General features: G+C 39.3%; 1 protein-coding gene across 1 annotated transcript; it reads left to right on the top strand.

The window, feature by feature from the left end:
• Positions 1–691: 691 nt before the first annotated feature.
• FAM175B (family with sequence similarity 175, member B) lies at positions 692–13,931 on the top strand. Its single transcript, XM_010073386.1, has 7 exons — positions 692–723; positions 2,583–2,649; positions 4,584–4,774; positions 5,344–5,463; positions 6,125–6,209; positions 8,024–8,138; positions 11,688–13,931. Exons 3-7 carry the CDS (start codon positions 4,629–4,631, stop codon positions 12,152–12,154), a joined length of 933 nt encoding a protein of 310 aa, XP_010071688.1. The 5' UTR covers positions 692–723; positions 2,583–2,649; positions 4,584–4,628; the 3' UTR covers positions 12,155–13,931.
• Positions 13,932–17,994: the final 4,063 nt, after the last annotated feature.

Genomic DNA, 17,994 nt, shown 5'->3' on the forward strand with positions numbered 1-17,994 from the left:
AAGCATCTTTGCATTTATTAAAACCTCTTCAATGAAAAAAAAATACTGCTGTGACTTTAAGACTTTATATTACAGAATTATAAATTGCAGCTAACCATTTTGGAGTGACATTTAACCCCTTTTCTCATCATAGATTCTATTTGTATAATGTTTTGGTGATTTTCTTCCCAATCCCTTTTTTTATTAATTGCTGCTGTAATAAGCAGCGTACATGAACGCAAGTAAACTGTTGTGGATATATATTAAAAAAAAAATCATAAATGTCTTTGTGAGGACGTTACAGCCATAATATAGCATCAAAAGTGTGTGTCTCAGGCTCAGATGTATCGGTGTATCTGAGCGAGTGGATGTGTTGCTTATTGATAAAATATTTTCCTCTGTAAAATGGCAGATTAGAAAGAGAAGCCAGATTTCAGGGCATGGTGCTGTGTCATCACGTGTTGTTGAGGCATTGAGGGGAGTGTGCAGTCTGATACAAATGTTTATTTGCTCAGTAGCTGTGATGTGGAAAGTTCATGCAAGGTATGCCACTGTAATTTCTCTTTATCTTGAGCAGTTGGACATACGTCTTTTTTATCAGAGGAGTGTGATGTGGAAAATTAATGCAAGATATGCCATTGTAATTTCTCTTTACCTTGAGCAGTTGGACATACGTCTTTTTTATGTTTGTTTGTTTGTTGTTGCAGAAATCCATAACCATGAGCCATGTTCAAAACTCTTTAGGTAAGCATTTTCTGTTGTCTCCCTGTGTTGACTGTAGAATATAAAACTAGGTAGCTCACCGAAATATATTCACATTTCAAATGTACCTACCGGTGTTTGCATTGTTTGCTTCTCTGATGATGTGTAAATGGCACCAGCCATGACAACGAAGTGTGAGTTTAAATTTTTAGTAGCACTTACCTTGATATAAAATATTAGGTTACCAAGCATGCTGAGGTGGCTGGTACAGGCTTATTTCTCTGTCTCTTTGAATTTCTGCCTCATGTAGCTAGTGGAGGTAGGACAGCAGTCAGATCAAGTCATATCACTCTTGACAATAAGGATGAATGTCAAAAGCAGTTTAAATTGTTGTAGTCTTAGGTGAGCTCTGCTTGGACCTGGTGGGTCACAGAACACCTTGTGTGCCCTAACCTTAGGGACTTGCTGGGTTAACAAGTTGTTCTGTAATTAGTTGTACTGACTTGCATCAACTCATTACTCTGAGGCTTTCAGCTTGCTTGTTATTTTTGCCTTCTGATTTCCTGTACTCCAGAATTTAAATTAAATGTAGGTCTAATATATTCTATTTAGCAGCTTCCTTCTATTTCTATGTAGCTTTTCTCTATAGTCTTCGCTTGTTATACAGGGATGGCTTCTAAATTGCTGTCTAGAAATTCTTTTTTTAGAAGGAATTCCCAATTAATCTCCTCTTGTCTTTATTTAGAGATTTCCAGCCAATTAAGAAGACACAGTACCTCAGATGTTATGATTGGCAGGAGCTCCATTAGAGAGAAAAGCTGCAGTCTGTCATTTGCTATCAGATAATTACAGAGAGGGTACTCTTAACCCAGTGATTTAAATGCTAGAGACTACACAGCAAGATAATATCCCACTGTCTAGTAGACTCTCTCTGATTCTTAGCGATGCTTTGTGCAGCGCATATCCAAACCGATCACGTTTACTGCTGCTCCACCGTCAAGAAGCTGCTTGTTAGTAACTGAGCTGATGGAGGAAGGGGAAGAAGTCTGCGTTCCACTGCATGCTTTCTGCACAAGAAAAAGGAATTTATTTACTTCAGAGCACAGGGCAAACTCACAGCTCCTACAGCCTTTGTCAGTACCAGAGCGTGGGGTTGGTTTCTCTGTTCTGTTGTAGCAGATGCTGATTTTTGGGGCATTTTACCTTACACTTTAGCCTATTGCTCATCCACTCTGTATTATAAGCTGGTGCTGCTGGTGTTGAGGATAACAGGCTTGGTTCCAGTGCTTTTCCCAAACTGATTAAGAAGCAAGGATTTTAAAAGGACTGATTTCTCTGTGCTGTTTTCAAATGAAGGCATTTTGTTACGTACTAGTTGCTCATCTCATAAGAAAATTGCTCTTATAAAGCATCGAAAGAGAAGGAATTGGATAGTCGCTACTTAGAAGAATGTATAAATCTTATGAGCATGAGTTGAAAAGATTATGCAAATATTCTGTAGTATCTCTAATTAGTAATTAGTGTTAGTCCTGCTGTCCAAAATAACTCGCATCTTAAACCAAATTTTATTTCCACCCTTATTTACCAGCCGAGTACTGAGCTCAGGATTTTCTGTTGTGTTTTTTTTCATCCTGCACACAAGAGTTGACATCATAGACCTCTAAACCAGAGTGTTTTCCTGCACTGCTTTAGGTGTTTGTGGTGTCAGCTCTTGAAAGAGACTGAGGACTTGGCAGGTAAGTCAAGAAGGGATCTATTTTCAAATGAATGAATACTGTAGACGTTGCTTTGTGATGTATAGAATGCCATCTATTCGAAGAATACTCAAAGTATAAATTATTTATGCATAATGTGTGTGTGTAAACTGTACCTACCTTTCTCTTTTCCTTTTTTGGTTCAAGCTTTTATGACTATGCAGGCAAGGTTAATGAGGAGAGTTTGGACAGGATTCTTAAAGACCGAAGAAAAGTAAGTTTGGGGTTTTTTTTTCTATCTTTTCCTCCTGTTCTAGTCATTAGAGCCTATAATTCGAGTGATTTTGGAAAACAAACAAACAAAAAATAGTAGTTAACCAGAAGAAATCTTTTCGTTCACAAATCTGATGGTTTGTTTTGACCCAAGACTTATACTTGATGGAAGTTGGTGGATTTGTGGTACTTAGGTGAAATTGGGGGCAACTTAAGAAGTAGATGATTCATCTCATTCCATACTGGTAGTGCACTGTCTCTAATTATCAAATAATTGCTTCAGAAGGACACATTGATGAGCAGAGCTGAGGGTGTGGCTCCTCATATAGTGAATTGAATCCACCTGTTGGGCTTTTGGGATTTCTGTCCTCTGCAGGTGACTCAAGTGTAACTTTCACTGCTCAGGTCTGAGTAACAACACCTGCTGTGTGAACTGACCAGCAGCATGCAAAATGGGTGATGACAGTTGCTCAGTTGCTAATGAATTTGCAGTTTTGACTTTCTGTTCACCTTACCCACCTTAACTGTGGCCTTTGGCTTACAGACAAGGCTTAAGTCCTCAAGTCCTGAATCTGTGCAACTTCTGCAACACTGATCATCTTAATGCTTTTTTTCCTGGCTGCTTCTTCCAGAAAATGTTCTCAGAATAAACTCCTCTGTCTGTACTAATGTATTTATGCTTAGTACGTATGTACTATGTGTGTATATTTATATCTACAGACATGCCTGTCTTTATGCTGCTGATGGAGTGAGTTTCCAGTCTCAGATCCTGAATTCTGTAGCCCTGTAACTCCAGAACACTACAGAACATATTGAGTTCCCCTTCAGGAGAGAAGGGAAATGCCATCATTTAAAAATGCTTGTCTCCCACTAATTTTCAGTTGAATTTTATTTTGTTGGGAGCTGCCTTGCAGGGAGACTCTAGCAGGATCTGTGTCAAGAAAGCAGGCAAAACTGGAGAAATTAAAACTTGCAAGTGTCGTGTGATTCAAGCACTACAGATTTAATGACATTGTCGTAATCACAAAAAAGAGATGCTGCTGTCTGGGAACCAAGACAGTCTTGTATTCTCTTTTTTTTTTTAGCAAATAAGCATGTTCTTCTACATTCAGCCTAAGTAATTGTAGAAATTTGCCATAAAAAGTTAAAAACAGCTCTTCCAATTTTTTTTTTTATTTACTGCAGGAGTCATATTGTTTCATATGTAGAATCTGCTCTATTCCACTGAATATGTACATGCAGTTTTAATCCATCACTATTCCTGGGACTCTTCCTACACCAAATTATTAATGCTGTGTCCTTTATCATTAATCTCTTAAATTAAATATTAGTTTACATGAGTTTAAAGGAGCTTAATGCATGTTGCATTTAAAATAATCATTGAATTAGAATGGATCTTATCTGACGTGCACACAAATCTTTCACAGTTAAATACACGATAATTTTATCGCTGTACACAGCAGATTAGTTCCATATGTCTCCTGAACAGACATGAATTTGCAAATATGTTTGTGAAGCACTGGAAATGTTTTACAAATCAATACAAGTGAATAGGCAGTTGAAATATTTAGGCAAAAAGAAAACTCACATCTGCTGTGTTTTGAAAACAGCTCAAGTCTAATAATTGGAAGATGCTCCGAGGTTTGTTGCTCAAATTAAACAGTTGAAGTATATTGGAAGTGAGATCTCGAATGCCACTGCCCAGGTGTTTGTAGCACAGTAAGGTTGAGCAATTAATAGTTGGGTTGTAACAGGATGTCACTGGTTTTTGGGTTATTTAATAGGTGCAAACCTCTAGTAATTCAGTCCAATTTTGTTTTAATAAGGCTGTTTGCTAATTCATATGATACCACAATGTTATTTTATTATCAGAAGGTAAATATGTAGCTCTCAGTTAACATTTTGGGTTTTTTTTCTGATGTACTTTGATTACAGAACGTTATTGGATGGTACAGATTTAGGAGAAACACTCAGCAGCAAATGTCATACAGAGAGCACATCATCCATAAACAGCTGACACACATTCTCGGAGTGCCTGATCTTGTCTTCCTTCTCTTCAGCTTCATTTCCACTGCAAATAACTCAACACATGCTTTAGAATATGTGCTTTTTAGACCAAACCGAAGGTAAACCATCTACATATACAAACCAATCCTCGTTTTTTGTTCCAGCCTGTTATTGCTATTCTTTATACTGTAAACTCGTTTGAAGTTTGTACAATTACACATCAAGAAGGCTTTGTGTTTGTCAAATGATGTCTTGGTGTACAGTTGTTAGTGATGAGAGCTTTTTTTCTGTCCAAGTAATTTCTAAATTCAAGTTCTGGGGTGAGCAAAAGTTCTTTTCAGTCTTCAAATCAGACAACAACAAGAAAATTTTAAGAGAAATCAGACGTCAGTAGCATGTTTCTTACAATCAACCTGAATGTAGCTTCAACCTTCTTGTATCTCTGGTAGTTTGAACGCACAGTTAACAGGTTCTGGGAGGTACAGGGGCAGGTCCGTCTCAAGGGAGTTTTTGATCAGGCATTTATTTTGAACACAACTTCTAGGATTTAGCAGCTTTATAATAAACCTAGCGCAGCAGCTTAAAAATTAGGCAAGTTGTGATCATCAGAGAGGTGGGATAATATCAAGGTTATTGTAAATAATCTTTTGAATATGAATTAAGAACTCTATCTAAACTTTCTCTACAGGTATAATCAAAGGGTGTCGCTTACTATTCCTAATCTAGGCAACACTAGTCAACAGGAATACAAAGTTTCTTCAGTGCCAAATACTTCTCAGAATTATGCCAAAGTTATTAAAGAACATGGGTAAGGATTTTTCCTTTGCAAATGAAGTACAGTCATCAAGCTTTATGTTCTTTACCTTCCAAAGAAAAGTACAAATATGCATTTCAAGCAGGAAAAACCTAGTTCTGGAGGAGAAGGGTTGGTTTCTGGTGCACTTTTTCTGCTTAGAATCGAATCTTTCAGAAAAACAAAGGGAACTTGGTGCACTAAGCAGAAGAGCAGTGTTGGTATGGTCAGTCGGTACTGTGGGCCTTCTGGCTGGAGGTTTCTTACTTGATTTATTTTTTCTTTTCCAATAAATTTTCCGCAAAAGCTTGCTTTAAAACTTGTACTCTGATTTGGAAGTGTTGAAGTCTTGTTGGTTTTTTAAGTCCTTTTAATTAAGTGCTGTAAATGCAAAGTAGCTCTTCTGACAACAATGAAATTATACAGGCTTAAAAAATTCTGCACAAGTTTAGTCTCATTCAAATGGGAATTTTTTGTTCCAGAATGAATTTTGGTATTGAATAGGCTGCTGTCCAAATGTTGCTTTTTGAGAGTATGGTACATCTTTAGCAATATAAAATAAAATAAAATACATTTTAGAAATACAGTGATTAACTGCCTAACAGCAACTCAGGGACAGCGTGAGCTAGAAACTTGTGTTGTCTTTTCTAACTAATTATTTCTATTTTTTTTTTAGTACTGATTTTTTTGACAAAGATGGAGTAATGAAGGACATCAGGGCTATATATCAGGTTTATAATGCACTTCAGGAAAAAGTACAGGTAACTTCCTTTATTTAATACTGGTCAGTGTGTATGTGGCATCTTTTGTTTGTCCTTTAGTTAAACCAGGAGTGGAGGAGTTTCGAACTGTAGGAAAGTGACTTTAATAATGAAATGTGTCAGTTTCTATTTAATTTGTTCATTTGCAGTGGCTGCTGTAAAAATGGTTGATACAAACATCATCAGTTCTTTTTCTTTTGCAAATAAGAGTGATTTTGTGCTTAGTGGTTTCTGAGAGACGTTAGCTATTTTTAAGAGTGTGCATTGAAGAAGAGCCTTGCTGAAGGCTGTAGGGATTTCACAGGTTTAAAGGCGTGCCCGTGTGAGTTGAAAAATGATCCTGGCTCTTGGTATGTAGCATGCAGCAAAGAGCTCCATCTGTTAGTTAAAACTTGTGAATGTTTTTTGTCGAGCATGAGTGAATTCTGCTCCGAATGTGACAAAGCATCTGAAAGTGCCTTGTGTGTCACATCTACTAAATGGAAGCTTGTCGGTTCACAGCTTGTCCTGTATGACGAGCAGCGTGGCTGTGCTTCCTCGGGAGCACGTACATGTGCTCTAGTCACAGCTTATTTCCAGGCTTTCCCCTTACATCTGCCTTGGAGGGGTTTGCGTGCCTGGTTCAGCTTTGCTGGTTGGCACATACAGCAGAGGAAAAAGCAGTAATCGCTCCAGCCACCCTCTGCCCCTGCTTGCACAGGAAAGTGACTATTTCTTGGTGGAAGTTCCTACTTTCTAACCTGCCTTGTGAGGTGGGTAGCTCCCAAGACAGACAGCTTTCACACTGGTTTCAGGAGACATGAAAATATGTCTGTACATTGTTTAAAGAGCTTGAAAGTACCTTAGGTGTTAGCTAACTTGAGGAACTTTGAAGTGAGTGTTTCACAGAGGATGCTACAGGACTGGAGATAAATTTTCTGGTAAAGCAGCTCAGACATGGATTTGCATTATTCATCTATTAGTTGGGAGGGTTTAAACTTCATCAACTTCTTACCATGCTTTCAGTTCTGTATCTAATTGTTGATGTTTTTTAGCTCTCTAGGTAAGATCAGTAATAGTAACCTTCTGGAGGAGAAACAGTACATGGCTAGTGACTTACTCTTTAAGACTCATCAGTGCTTTTAAAGTTGTGTACTCTGCAAAACTGATGGTGTTTAATGATAATGACCAAGACTTAATTTCTGAAGAAGTAAACAATGTCCAGTATAACGTGTTTTGATTAAAAAAGAAATCAGTATTATCCAGAACTGTTTTTAAATTTAGATCCTTCAATGAAAAATTCACCTTCATTTCCTGGCCACTATAGGGAAATCTTGTTGAAAAATCCGTGGGTCTTGTTTATTTAATAGAGGTGTCGGGAAATTACCTTTGCACAGTTGTCTCTTGAATCAACTGTTTCATACCCCAGTTCAGATTTGGTCTAGTACAAAAGTATGGACCTTTATGCTACGTTTTAAAATCATGCTGCTGTAGTATCATTATTGTGCTAACAATAGTGTATTTAAAATTAAAAAAAAAAAAGTCAAGTCTCTTCCACCAAGTAGGAAGAACTAACTTTGGATCATATTACAAATCTTCCTACAACGATGAGTTCTTTGGAAATACTTTTCCTATCGTGCAGCAGTTAGGAATTGACAACAGCCAGTAAAGAAAACAATCTTCAGGTTGAATATTATGCTCTGATAAAGTAAACTCCTGCTCTTAGTTTTGTGCTTTTAATGGCTTCTTGTCTGGGAGTAGCTTTATTGATGTTGTCGTGGAAGTCTTTCTTGTATTTTTGCAAAATTTTAGCATATCTTCTGTTTTTCTCCTAGGCAGTATGTATAGATGTAGAAAAAAGTGAACGTGTTGTTGAATCTTTTCAAGCTGACGTAAACAAGTTAAAAAGGCAAATCGCACAAAAGAAAAATGAAAAAGAACAAGAACTAAGTAAGTTGCCTTTTAATTTTTTTTGTTTTAGAAACAGATCCTGTAAGGACAGAATGTTTTGTGGAATGATTTTGAGTTGTATTCCTGATAGCTTATAGCAAAAGAAAAAAAAAATTGCCTTGGGAAGGATATATGATGGATTTATGTTGAATGATACCTCAGTTGTGAGATATTTTTGTAGGAGTCATCCAATCTTAGCAAATTTAAAGCATAGGAGAGAGCCAAAGCTGTAGAGAAAGAGCAAGAAAGTCAGTTCTGGAAATAACACAGGAAAAGACAGGTTGTAGGAAAGGAGAAGTGGAGCAAAACCAGGAATGGAAAAAGCACATCTAAGCTCTGGAGAGATTCCTTTTGGAAGTATTACATAGAAACAAGGGACTGTGTTTACAAGCCAGTAACTATCAATGGTTTTTGAAAATCTTTATTACCTTCCCCACTCCCCAACCCTATCCCCAAGTACAAGCTCAGCACCAATTAAGTTAAAGTTCAGTTACATTACTGGACACCAGACAAACTGGATGAAGGGAAGTGAGTGCTTAAGTGATGAGTATTGATGTAAATCATCTGAAGTGTTGTCTAGATGTTTTTTGACCTTGTAGCTTTTAGTGGATGTATCGGGTTTTTTACCACTGATTTAGGGGAGAGCATCTACATTTTCATCCTCCTCTTCCACTTCATAGTTACTGAATCCTAATTTAGTCAGTATTTTTTGTGTTATTTGCAAACTTAGTGGTGAACATGATGAGCACTGAAGTATCACTTTTCAGTGTTAAACTAAGTCTTCCCAAAAGTCTGTTTTGAAGTCATTCCTATGTTCAGGAGTACCCTAGAAAGTGGAAGAAACTATTTAAATGCACAATATTGTTGGAATTTGCCTATGTATTTCAAGTACCATATCATCACTGATACAAATTTCAGTCTGTATCAGTTTTCATTCCATGAAGCCACTGAAATATTGTCCTTCTTGCAGCGTGCTGGGGGGAATTCACCTTGGGGTAAGCAGAATCAGGTGATTCTTTGATTTATCACATGAGCATTTTAGAGCAAAGTTTGATCTGTCAGCCCACTTCTGAGGTTCTTCCTTCTCTGAACCTCAAAGATAAGGTAAAGAGCAGCAGCACCAGCTGGAAACCATTTGAAAGATGGAAGTGGCGTGAGTCACAGCTGTTTCCTGCGTGGCTGTGGATGAAACAGCCAGGGAGCTGAGACTACGCAAGCTAGCCAGAAGTAGAGACGGGTGTTTAGTGTGACTGGAGCTGATCACAGCCCGTACGGAAAGAAGAGGGGGTGAGGAGGAGGGAGAGCAGTCGGTCCTAGCCTCTAGATACTACCAGAGATGCAAATACTGGACTGAAAATTCATGCCAGAGCAGATAATCATGTGAGAGGGTTGAAACAAGAAAACATGCAGCTTGTATCTCTGCAATATTTCCGGATGTGAGTAGCTAAATACTGCAGCTGACCTTCTGTTTTCTCACTTTCTCAATATTGGGAGAATTTCCTTGGTTTTAGTGAGTTCAGTGTTCCAGTTAATCATTCTTTGAGCTGGAGGAAAAGAAAGCATTTGATTCAAATTCCTGGGGCAGTGTTGTGTGAAAGCTTGTTATTCTTACAAGTTTTTGGTTAACGGGTTATGACTTCAACGCCAGAGAATAAAAGTCAGTTGAGGCTTTACTGGCCAGATCATTGAAATGATTTTGTACATGGAGTAGGGTATAGTGAGCGCTGTGTGCTTCCCAGATGCCAGGAAATCTCGCACCGCAGTGCTCGTATTGTGGACCAAAAGTGGAGAGCTGTTATGTAGCCACTTGAGGGAATACGCTCTTATTACTGGAGAGATTTCTCATTGACTTGATTAAAGGAACTCTTCAGCCTTGATTTTTGCGCTTTCCAGAGGTGTGGTGTAGAGCTGATACCGTTTTGTCTGCCATCTAACTGCAGGGCAGCTTTGCATATACTGGTGTCAATTCTGATGGATGTTTGGAGGCCAATCACCAGTTAGAAACCAGTAAAAAACTTAAGTCTCTCCCAGCACTTAATAAACCTTCCTGCAGGGAAGTTTTTCCTCATGTCTAATGTATCCTGCTCCAATTTAAGCTGCCTTCTGCTTACCTTTCCCCAGCAGCCTCTTATGTACATTTGAAGGCTTAAACTATTTCCTCAGTCTTCTCTAATTACCCCAATTATTTCCATCTTTCCTCTTTGCTCCTGATATCAAGACCTTTAATGAGTCCTTTTCTTTTATGGAGTTTTTCCAGTTTTTCTCTATTTCTCCAACTGTGCTGTTCAAAATCAGACGTAGTATTCCAGTTGTAGTCTTAACCATGACAGCACATACTGAAATAATACATATTTCTCAACAGCTGAGCATACTTAGTGCATGCTCATTGATATAGTTTACATAGATCAACGGTAAACCTGTTTCCTTTTTGCAGAAAGATGGAACTGTTCCCCGTTTTGCTGTTTGTCCAGTTCATTATTCCTGTGTGTGTCTTCCTTAAATTACTTTCCAAATTTGTTAAGATCACTTTGAAATCCTGTTCTGATACTCTGTTATACTATTACTACCACAGTATCATCTGTAATTTTAATAAGCATGTGCTGGTTAAATTCCATCATCTAGGTTGTTAAGCGAGTATATTCCCAGTTCCAGTGCAGAGCTGTGGGAGCTTCATCTTGATGCATCTTTCCAGTGTGACCGTTAGCCACTGTAATTGTTCTTTAACCAGTTCTTCGCTTCATTTAATCCTCTAGTCATTATGAAACATGGTCATGGGTAAAGGTAATGTCTTTACTGGTGTTCCTGACATTGTCCCCCAGCACAAGGAGCATTGTAAGAGAAAGCAGAGAGATGTGATTTTCAGTTGCAGTATCAACAGTAGAAGCTGGTACTGTCTGATCAAAATTGAGTCACACTTTCAGGACTGAGTAAGACACGGGCTCATTGTGCCTGCTCCCTTCCACCCTACTGTGGCGACTTTTTGATGTGAGAAAGAACAGAGAAATACAGAGAGAAGGTGAGGTGGAAAGAGCAACAGGTTATGGAAACTTCCCGTGGCTGTGTTTTTAGGGAACGTAAGCTGGAGGAAATGACCCGTACAGGATGACTGTGCACATAAAAATGTAGCACGCTTGCTTTTAGGTTTTTTTTTTGTTGTTGTTGTTTTGAAATGGGATCATGAGGATAATCAAGTTGTGCTAATACTGATGAGTTTCATGGATGCCCTGCTAAATTTAAGGAAGATATTCTTGGTCAAGCTCAAAGAGTGGGATGTAGTAATACACAAAATTTGACGTGATGGTTAGGGATAGTGTCTTACATAGTCATCAACATGAAAATCCGAATTGCCAAAGTAGTAGAAACTGAGAGGAAAAGATCTAATGCTGGAGTTTGAAAACAACACGAGAGATGAACATCTGATAATAACGACCAGAAAGAAAAAAGAGAGACCTGCAAAGGGCTGGGTGGGTGTGGAATGTTACAGCTGGGCGATGTAAAGCATTATTGCAAAGGAAGCATTGAGTACACCAATGTTCTTTGCTTTTGTAGGAATGCAGCAAGCAATTTTAAGCAGGCAAATGCCACCAGATAACTTGGAACCTATGTTTGTTCCACGAATGTCCTATACTGGATTTGCTGTGGAAGGCTGCACGCTTGAAGATTCAGATGTCTCTGATCCTCCCCCTCCGTATTCCGATTTCAATGCAACCAGTCAAGAAAGTACTGTTGGTCATGGGCTCCTAGAAAGCAATGTTTTTATGCCTCGACCTCAAGCAGTAGGTTCTTCCAGTTATGTTTCCACAAATGCAGGATTGAAATATTCTGGTAATGGATCATCCATGCCATCTTCCCAAAGAGCGGTGGGTGACAATGTTGATGAATCAGAAGACAGTGATTATGAAAATTTGCTTGAACCTACGGAGTCATCTGACAGTGAATACTCACAGACAAGGGATTCACGACCTTCGACACATCCTGATGGCGATTCCAGGAACACTCAAACTTCTCAGATTTGATAGAGGGGGAAAGAAAAAAGAAAATAATCCCACATGACACTGTTTTTTCATCATTGTTACAGAGATTTTGGGGATTGAACCTGGAGGAAATGGAACTACACAGGATTACTGTGCACACAAAATGTAGAAGACTTGCACTAGATGGTTTATTCACCTTGTGATACATTTTGCAAGTTTTATAATGGAATCATTAGGATAATCATGTTGTACTAATACTGATGAGGTTCATGGATGTACTGGTAAATTTAGGCAAAATGCAATTTATAGAGAACTTGTAGCTTTTGTTGCCGTATTTTCTTTAAGACAATAAATTGGGATGTAGTAACTAAGCACAGTTAGTCTACAAATAATGTTCTCAAATCAAAACTTACCTCTTGCACTATCATGCCTTGAATTTTAATTTTTTTGAAAGGGAATAAATATATCAGCCGCCTTCAAAATAGCTTTCTATGGTAAGCCAAATTGGCCTTTGCAAGCAAAGAAATTTTGATAATTCTGAGAAGCCTGATTGGAACAGATATAGTCTACCTTCTTCTAGCGGCATGCTCTTTTAACAGAGAAGGGGTTTGTTTCAACTTTTTTTACTAGCAGAATGTGTGTATCACTTAAAATGATGGTTGCCTTTTTTTCTGTAAAGGGTGTGGGGGGGGATGGGATGACTGGTAAATCATCCAAATGAATGTCATAAATATAATTATTCTGGTTTCGCTGGGTTTACAATGACTTTATGCCATACTAGCCTCATTTATTGTCTCGTTTGTTATTTTAGCATAAATACGAAGTGCACATCCAGGAGTAAATGACTAACAGAAGTAGTAAATTCCATCACGATTGGACTTGGGAGTCTGCAAATTACAAACATCAGAGACTGCTTTTTGCATTTTATTTGCATCTAAATATTGGATTTACGCTTCTAGATGGGTTACTTTATGTAATAAATAGGGGATAGGGTAGAGAAGATTGTTTGGAGAGTCCCCTGGGTTTATTACCTCTTTTCCTCTGGGTGAAATGTGGAAATGATTATTTTAATTTGAATTACGGCTCTTGTCAGAAAATGGCCATTTGGGATAAATGAAGTGTGGTATATTTAGAGAATTTCATGTTTGGATGCACTTATTTTTATTTAAATACTGCCTGTATGCTAACATTGCCCAAAATATGTGAAATTGTGCCACTAAGAACTTTGTATTCTTGGACTTTATCCCTGATCTGTAAATGAGAAAAGACACATTTTTAAGATGAGCTTATCTTAAGCTTTTATCACTTTGATATAACCACTTCTTTGGTTTACACCCAGAAGAACAAAGCAGTCACTTAAACGTTTAAATATATTGGATTTACAGAAGACTAAAATTTCAGTATGTATTGTATATGTAGGCAAAAGTCTGTTCATTAGCCTCTCCTCACCTGTACTAAATTAAGCAAAATTACTTTGGGGAGGAAAAAAAAAAAAGAGATGTTAAAATTGCCACTTTTCTCTCAAGTGTTTCCACCTTTAAACATCTAGTGGTCTGTTTTAACTATTTTCCATTATTCTCCTTAGCCTTAACTTGATGCATTTTGTCTTTTTGAGTGCTGCAATCCATTGGACTGGTGTTACCGCTGGCTGGCTGCGAGCACCTGGGGTTCAGGTGCTACGGACGCGCGTATGTCGAAATCAGAATTGACACGGTGACAACTACCGGGTTTTATTTTTTATTCCGCACAGAAACCTGCAAAATGTACATCTCTGACAAAGCAGTTAAATGTGACAATAAAATCTTATTTAATCCTGTAACTTATATTTTAATAGTTGTCAGGTTCCACATCAGTATGTGATTGTGCGCTCTAGCCAGTGTCTGCTCATAAGAACAAAGAGTGTGGTTTTATTTTATTTTTTTTTTCATTCAGACAATATTTTGGTAAAAATACATGTGAATGGACTTTGCCATTTTTATTACAGTCCTGTTAAAAATAATGGTGTTGGGTGTGATCCGTCTTGAAGGCAATAGGGAGCAGCTTTAATCCTAAAGAAAACCAGAGCTTCATACCCATGAAGTCCCAGGTTTCCACGTCCGACTCGTGAAAAGTTTCTTTCGGTGATTCTCAGGAGCGCAAGACCTGTAGCAATGTCTGCTCACTAACAGGTAGGCGACGTCAAAGAAAAGCCACTAAAAACTGGCATCTGTGCCATTTAGTTCAAAATCCTGTAATTTCCCTGGTACAGTGAAATATTTTCTTCTGTTTTATTGTGAGAAACCTAGAATTGCTGTTTCCTCTCTTTCCAAATGTACTTTGATCCCCTTCTGATTGTTTATAGCTAGAAGAACAGGAACGTACCATATGGAAAATCTCAATAAGTTAGAACTACCACATATGCTTACAAAAAAGCATCACCAAATATTTTTGAAATGAGCTAAGATTGACACTACGGGAGTCTCCAAGTCCTCTACTTGCTTACGGAATGGCGCGTGTTGGCAGAAAGAAGTGTGAACATCTTGAATTTGGGCATTTTGATGACTAGGCAGGTTTTGAGGGCTTGCCTAGCATCTCCCAACCACTCGAGGACATTTTGCTGGCTCTGACCTGTCCCGAGTTAAAATTTGAAGGGAAGCCAGTACTGCTTCATGTGGCAGCAAAATCAGATAAACAAGCAAAGACTGATCAGGTTTCTTGTTAACATGCTTCAGACCATACTCAAGGTAAGTCGTAGCAGATCGGTACATTTTATATTCTGTTTAGCTCCTTTTATTTAGACTTAATACTCTTGATTATAGCAGAAGAGAGCATTTAAAGAAATCAATATTGCTTCAGATCAAATCGACAGCAGCCTTTTCTGTCATATCCATCACCCTCTGCTTTGAATTACTGGGGGAGGGAAATCCTCCAAGCATAGAGGGTATACGGGCATGGAATTTTGATTACCTGCAAATGGATGTGTCTGCTGGGCTACTGGTACGTTCCTTCATGTTTCTTTGGGTCTCTTGGTTAATTTTGAGCCTTTTGATAATAGACTTGCCTTGCTTGGTTCTTCCATGACTGCCTGTGAGCAGTCCAGAGATCAGCTTGAAAGGTGTTGATCTCTCTGGCTTCCTCCGAGAAGAATCTTCCCCTGGTTTTCTTATTTTATTGTTTTATTTTCTTACTCTTTGCTCTTGCTTACCTGTCAATAACCTATTGCCTGGCAGCATCTCAGCTGGAGTTGCTAATAGGAGAGAAAAGGAGAGATTCCCTTGATGTGAACAAAAATTCCTGGGATTCCTCCCTGGGAACAGCTTGTGTTATTCCGGCTGATAGGAGCGGAGAGTCCCTTGTACCTCCCAGCTTCAACCAAAATTGGGGAGGGAGGGACAGAGCGGGTAGAACAGGTGAAAAATCTCTGTTATTAGGAAACCAGGCTGCAATGCTCTGGTTTTACTGAGTTGAGAAAGGCAGATGAGAGTCTGGAGGAAATGATGGCTCAGACCAGGAGACTTGGCAGCTCCCACTTCAGAGCCGCATCCATTCTGGTCCCTTCCCTTTTTCTTTTTTTTTTTTTTTTTTCTTTCTTTAAGCTTCTACGCTTTCCCATAAACCTAATGGTAATTTAACCTTAATGACATCCAAATCCTTCTGAACACAGACTGCATGCCCAGCAGCACTTACCGATCCCCCGGGAGAGCAAAGCACCCTGAGTGCAGATCAGCAGCGTGTGCGGTCACGGGGGTAAGCCTGCTGCTCCATCCCTGCTGCCGAAGGGAGCAAATCCAGCGCTCCACGGGCTTCCGAGGCAGAGGAAAGCTTACTTAGGAGAGCCCCAGCTGCTTCAGCCTCGGTACAGCGGGATTTAGGGGCTCAATCACATCAGCATCTCTTGGCACCTACTACCAGATCCAGGTGGGTTCGGATTAACGCTGTGTGCCAGTGGAAATCAGATTTTTTTCCTCTTTCTGACCTTTAAACAAGATGTTAACTCACAGCTCTTTGTTTTTTCCCTAGGCATTGTCCAGCGAAAAGAAAATACCTTATTGCCTTTTCCAGGTTTATCAGGGAAGAGATGCCTGCCAAACTCAAAGCCACCGAGGCTGGAAAAGCCACTTCTGCAGCACTCGCAGGTCGTTAAGGGGTTTTGTGTTAATTATCGCCGGCTCTCCCGTGCTGCCAGGGTGTGCTGGGTGGCCCTTGTGTGGATTTGTGCAACACATTTATTTCCTTTGGGCTTTATTGGAGAAGGTGTTAGGAAGGAAAAAAAATCAGAAAATCCTCAAGAGACAAGTCAGTAATAGAATAAACAGACAGGTGGTTTGAGATTCTTCCATTATAAGCACATTTTTTTTTAAAAAAAAACAACTTTTATGACTTCTTTTCCTGCTCAGCATTTTTCCTTAGGCAAATATTTTTTTCCAAAGGAGGGAAAATAGGACTGCTAAGGGTTGCATTTTTCCTTAGGCAAATATTTTTTAACAAAGGAGGGAAAATAGGACTGCTAAGGGTTTTCCCTTCAGAGGCCTATTTCCACTGCAGGGATTGTTCCAACAATATTTTTGGGGCCAATTTGTGATTTCTAACGCATTTTCAAGAGCAAGAGGCTGCTATAGCTGCTGTCTCGAAGCTGTGAGCAGAGATCATTGGTGGTCTGTAGTACTAATAAGGAATAAGCTAATTTTTGCCATCAATGGAGCCTTCTGAAATAAAACATTCAAGACTCATGGAAAAAGTTTATGAAGCAGAATTATATCCCTCAAATGCTGTGGTTGTGACTGGTGATGTTGATGTTGGACTTGCCCCTGGGCAGCTGTCCTATTTCTCCTGATGCTGGGCTAAGTGACACCAGAGTGACTCTTCCCAGGCTCCGATCTGCTCCCAGGGAAAGACAAAACCAACATCTCCATGCGTGACACCTCCAGCTGTGATGACAGGTAACTTCCCAAGCGCTGCTTTGCCTCGGGGATGGCCATGAGTTAGGGATCTGCTGTAGATTTCAGTTCTACAAGCACCAATTTCTCATTGACCATGGCATTTTGTCAGGGTAGTTATTATTGTCATCTCTATCCTGGAGTGTTGCTTTGTGAGCAACCGGCGTCACCGTGAACCCGCGTGTGTGGTTGTCATGGCCCTTGGATGCTCTACAGCCTCTCAACCGAAAGGCAAGATTCCTGCACAGAATAGAAAGTTCTTCTACTCTGGACTGTCTTTGGACAGAAAGCTTCCAGCCCAAATGTATTTCCCTAAGTGCTCTGGGGGTTAAGCAAGCGATGGATAATTTTGAGATCTTTCCTCACCTACCAGGAGGATCTCTCTAGAGGAGGCTGGAAGGCTAGATTAGTAAATACTAAAAAAAATACCTTTTTTTTTTTTTTTCCTCACTATCTATTTGAAGAAGCTGCCAAAGCAGGAAGGTGAGACTATGCTGGTGTAGAGGAAAAAGGATCCTGGTTTGCTTAGAGCAGCAGTTGGACCCCAAAAATTCCCAGGAGTGGTGAAATAATCCACGTCTTTGGTGTGCAGAAAGATTAATGCTTGGCTGATTTGGGGATATTAAACTAGCTGTCACTCGCTAATAATAACTCTGAACGTAGCGATGTTAAATTTAATACAGCCTGAACACTTGAAGGAATGGAGAGCTGAACTTTTGACCAGCTGTGGAGCTGAAGGTGGGAGTTTTGATTCCCGAGCCATTAATTGAACGTTGGGTGAGTCCTCCCCCAGTCTCTTGCCAAGCCCTGCATGGCGGGATGGTGGTGAACCTGCCCGTGCCTCCCAACAGAACCACCCGTATCTGTCCTTTAGGTAAGAACTGTAATTGTTTGAATTGAAGAAATTTTCCCTAGATTTCTTTATAGCCCTAGACTCCTCAAGCCTTTTTTTTTTTTTTTTTTTTC

The sequence above is a fragment of the Pterocles gutturalis genome, unplaced genomic scaffold (genome assembly GCF_000699245.1).
Source record: "Pterocles gutturalis isolate BGI_N339 unplaced genomic scaffold, ASM69924v1 scaffold15582, whole genome shotgun sequence".
Taxonomy (NCBI): domain Eukaryota; kingdom Metazoa; phylum Chordata; class Aves; order Pterocliformes; family Pteroclidae; genus Pterocles; species Pterocles gutturalis.

Excerpts from the sequence above, each read along its gene's own strand:
- FAM175B (XM_010073386.1), top strand. The coding sequence starts at position 4,629 with ATGTCATACAGAGAGCACATCATCCATAAACAGCTGACACACATTCTC. Across the intron at positions 5,464-6,124 it reads AAAGTTATTAAAGAACATGG|TACTGATTTTTTTGACAAAG; the intron begins GTAAGGATTTTT and ends TTTTTTTTTTAG. Across the intron at positions 8,139-11,687 it reads TGAAAAAGAACAAGAACTAA|GAATGCAGCAAGCAATTTTA; the intron begins GTAAGTTGCCTT and ends TTGCTTTTGTAG.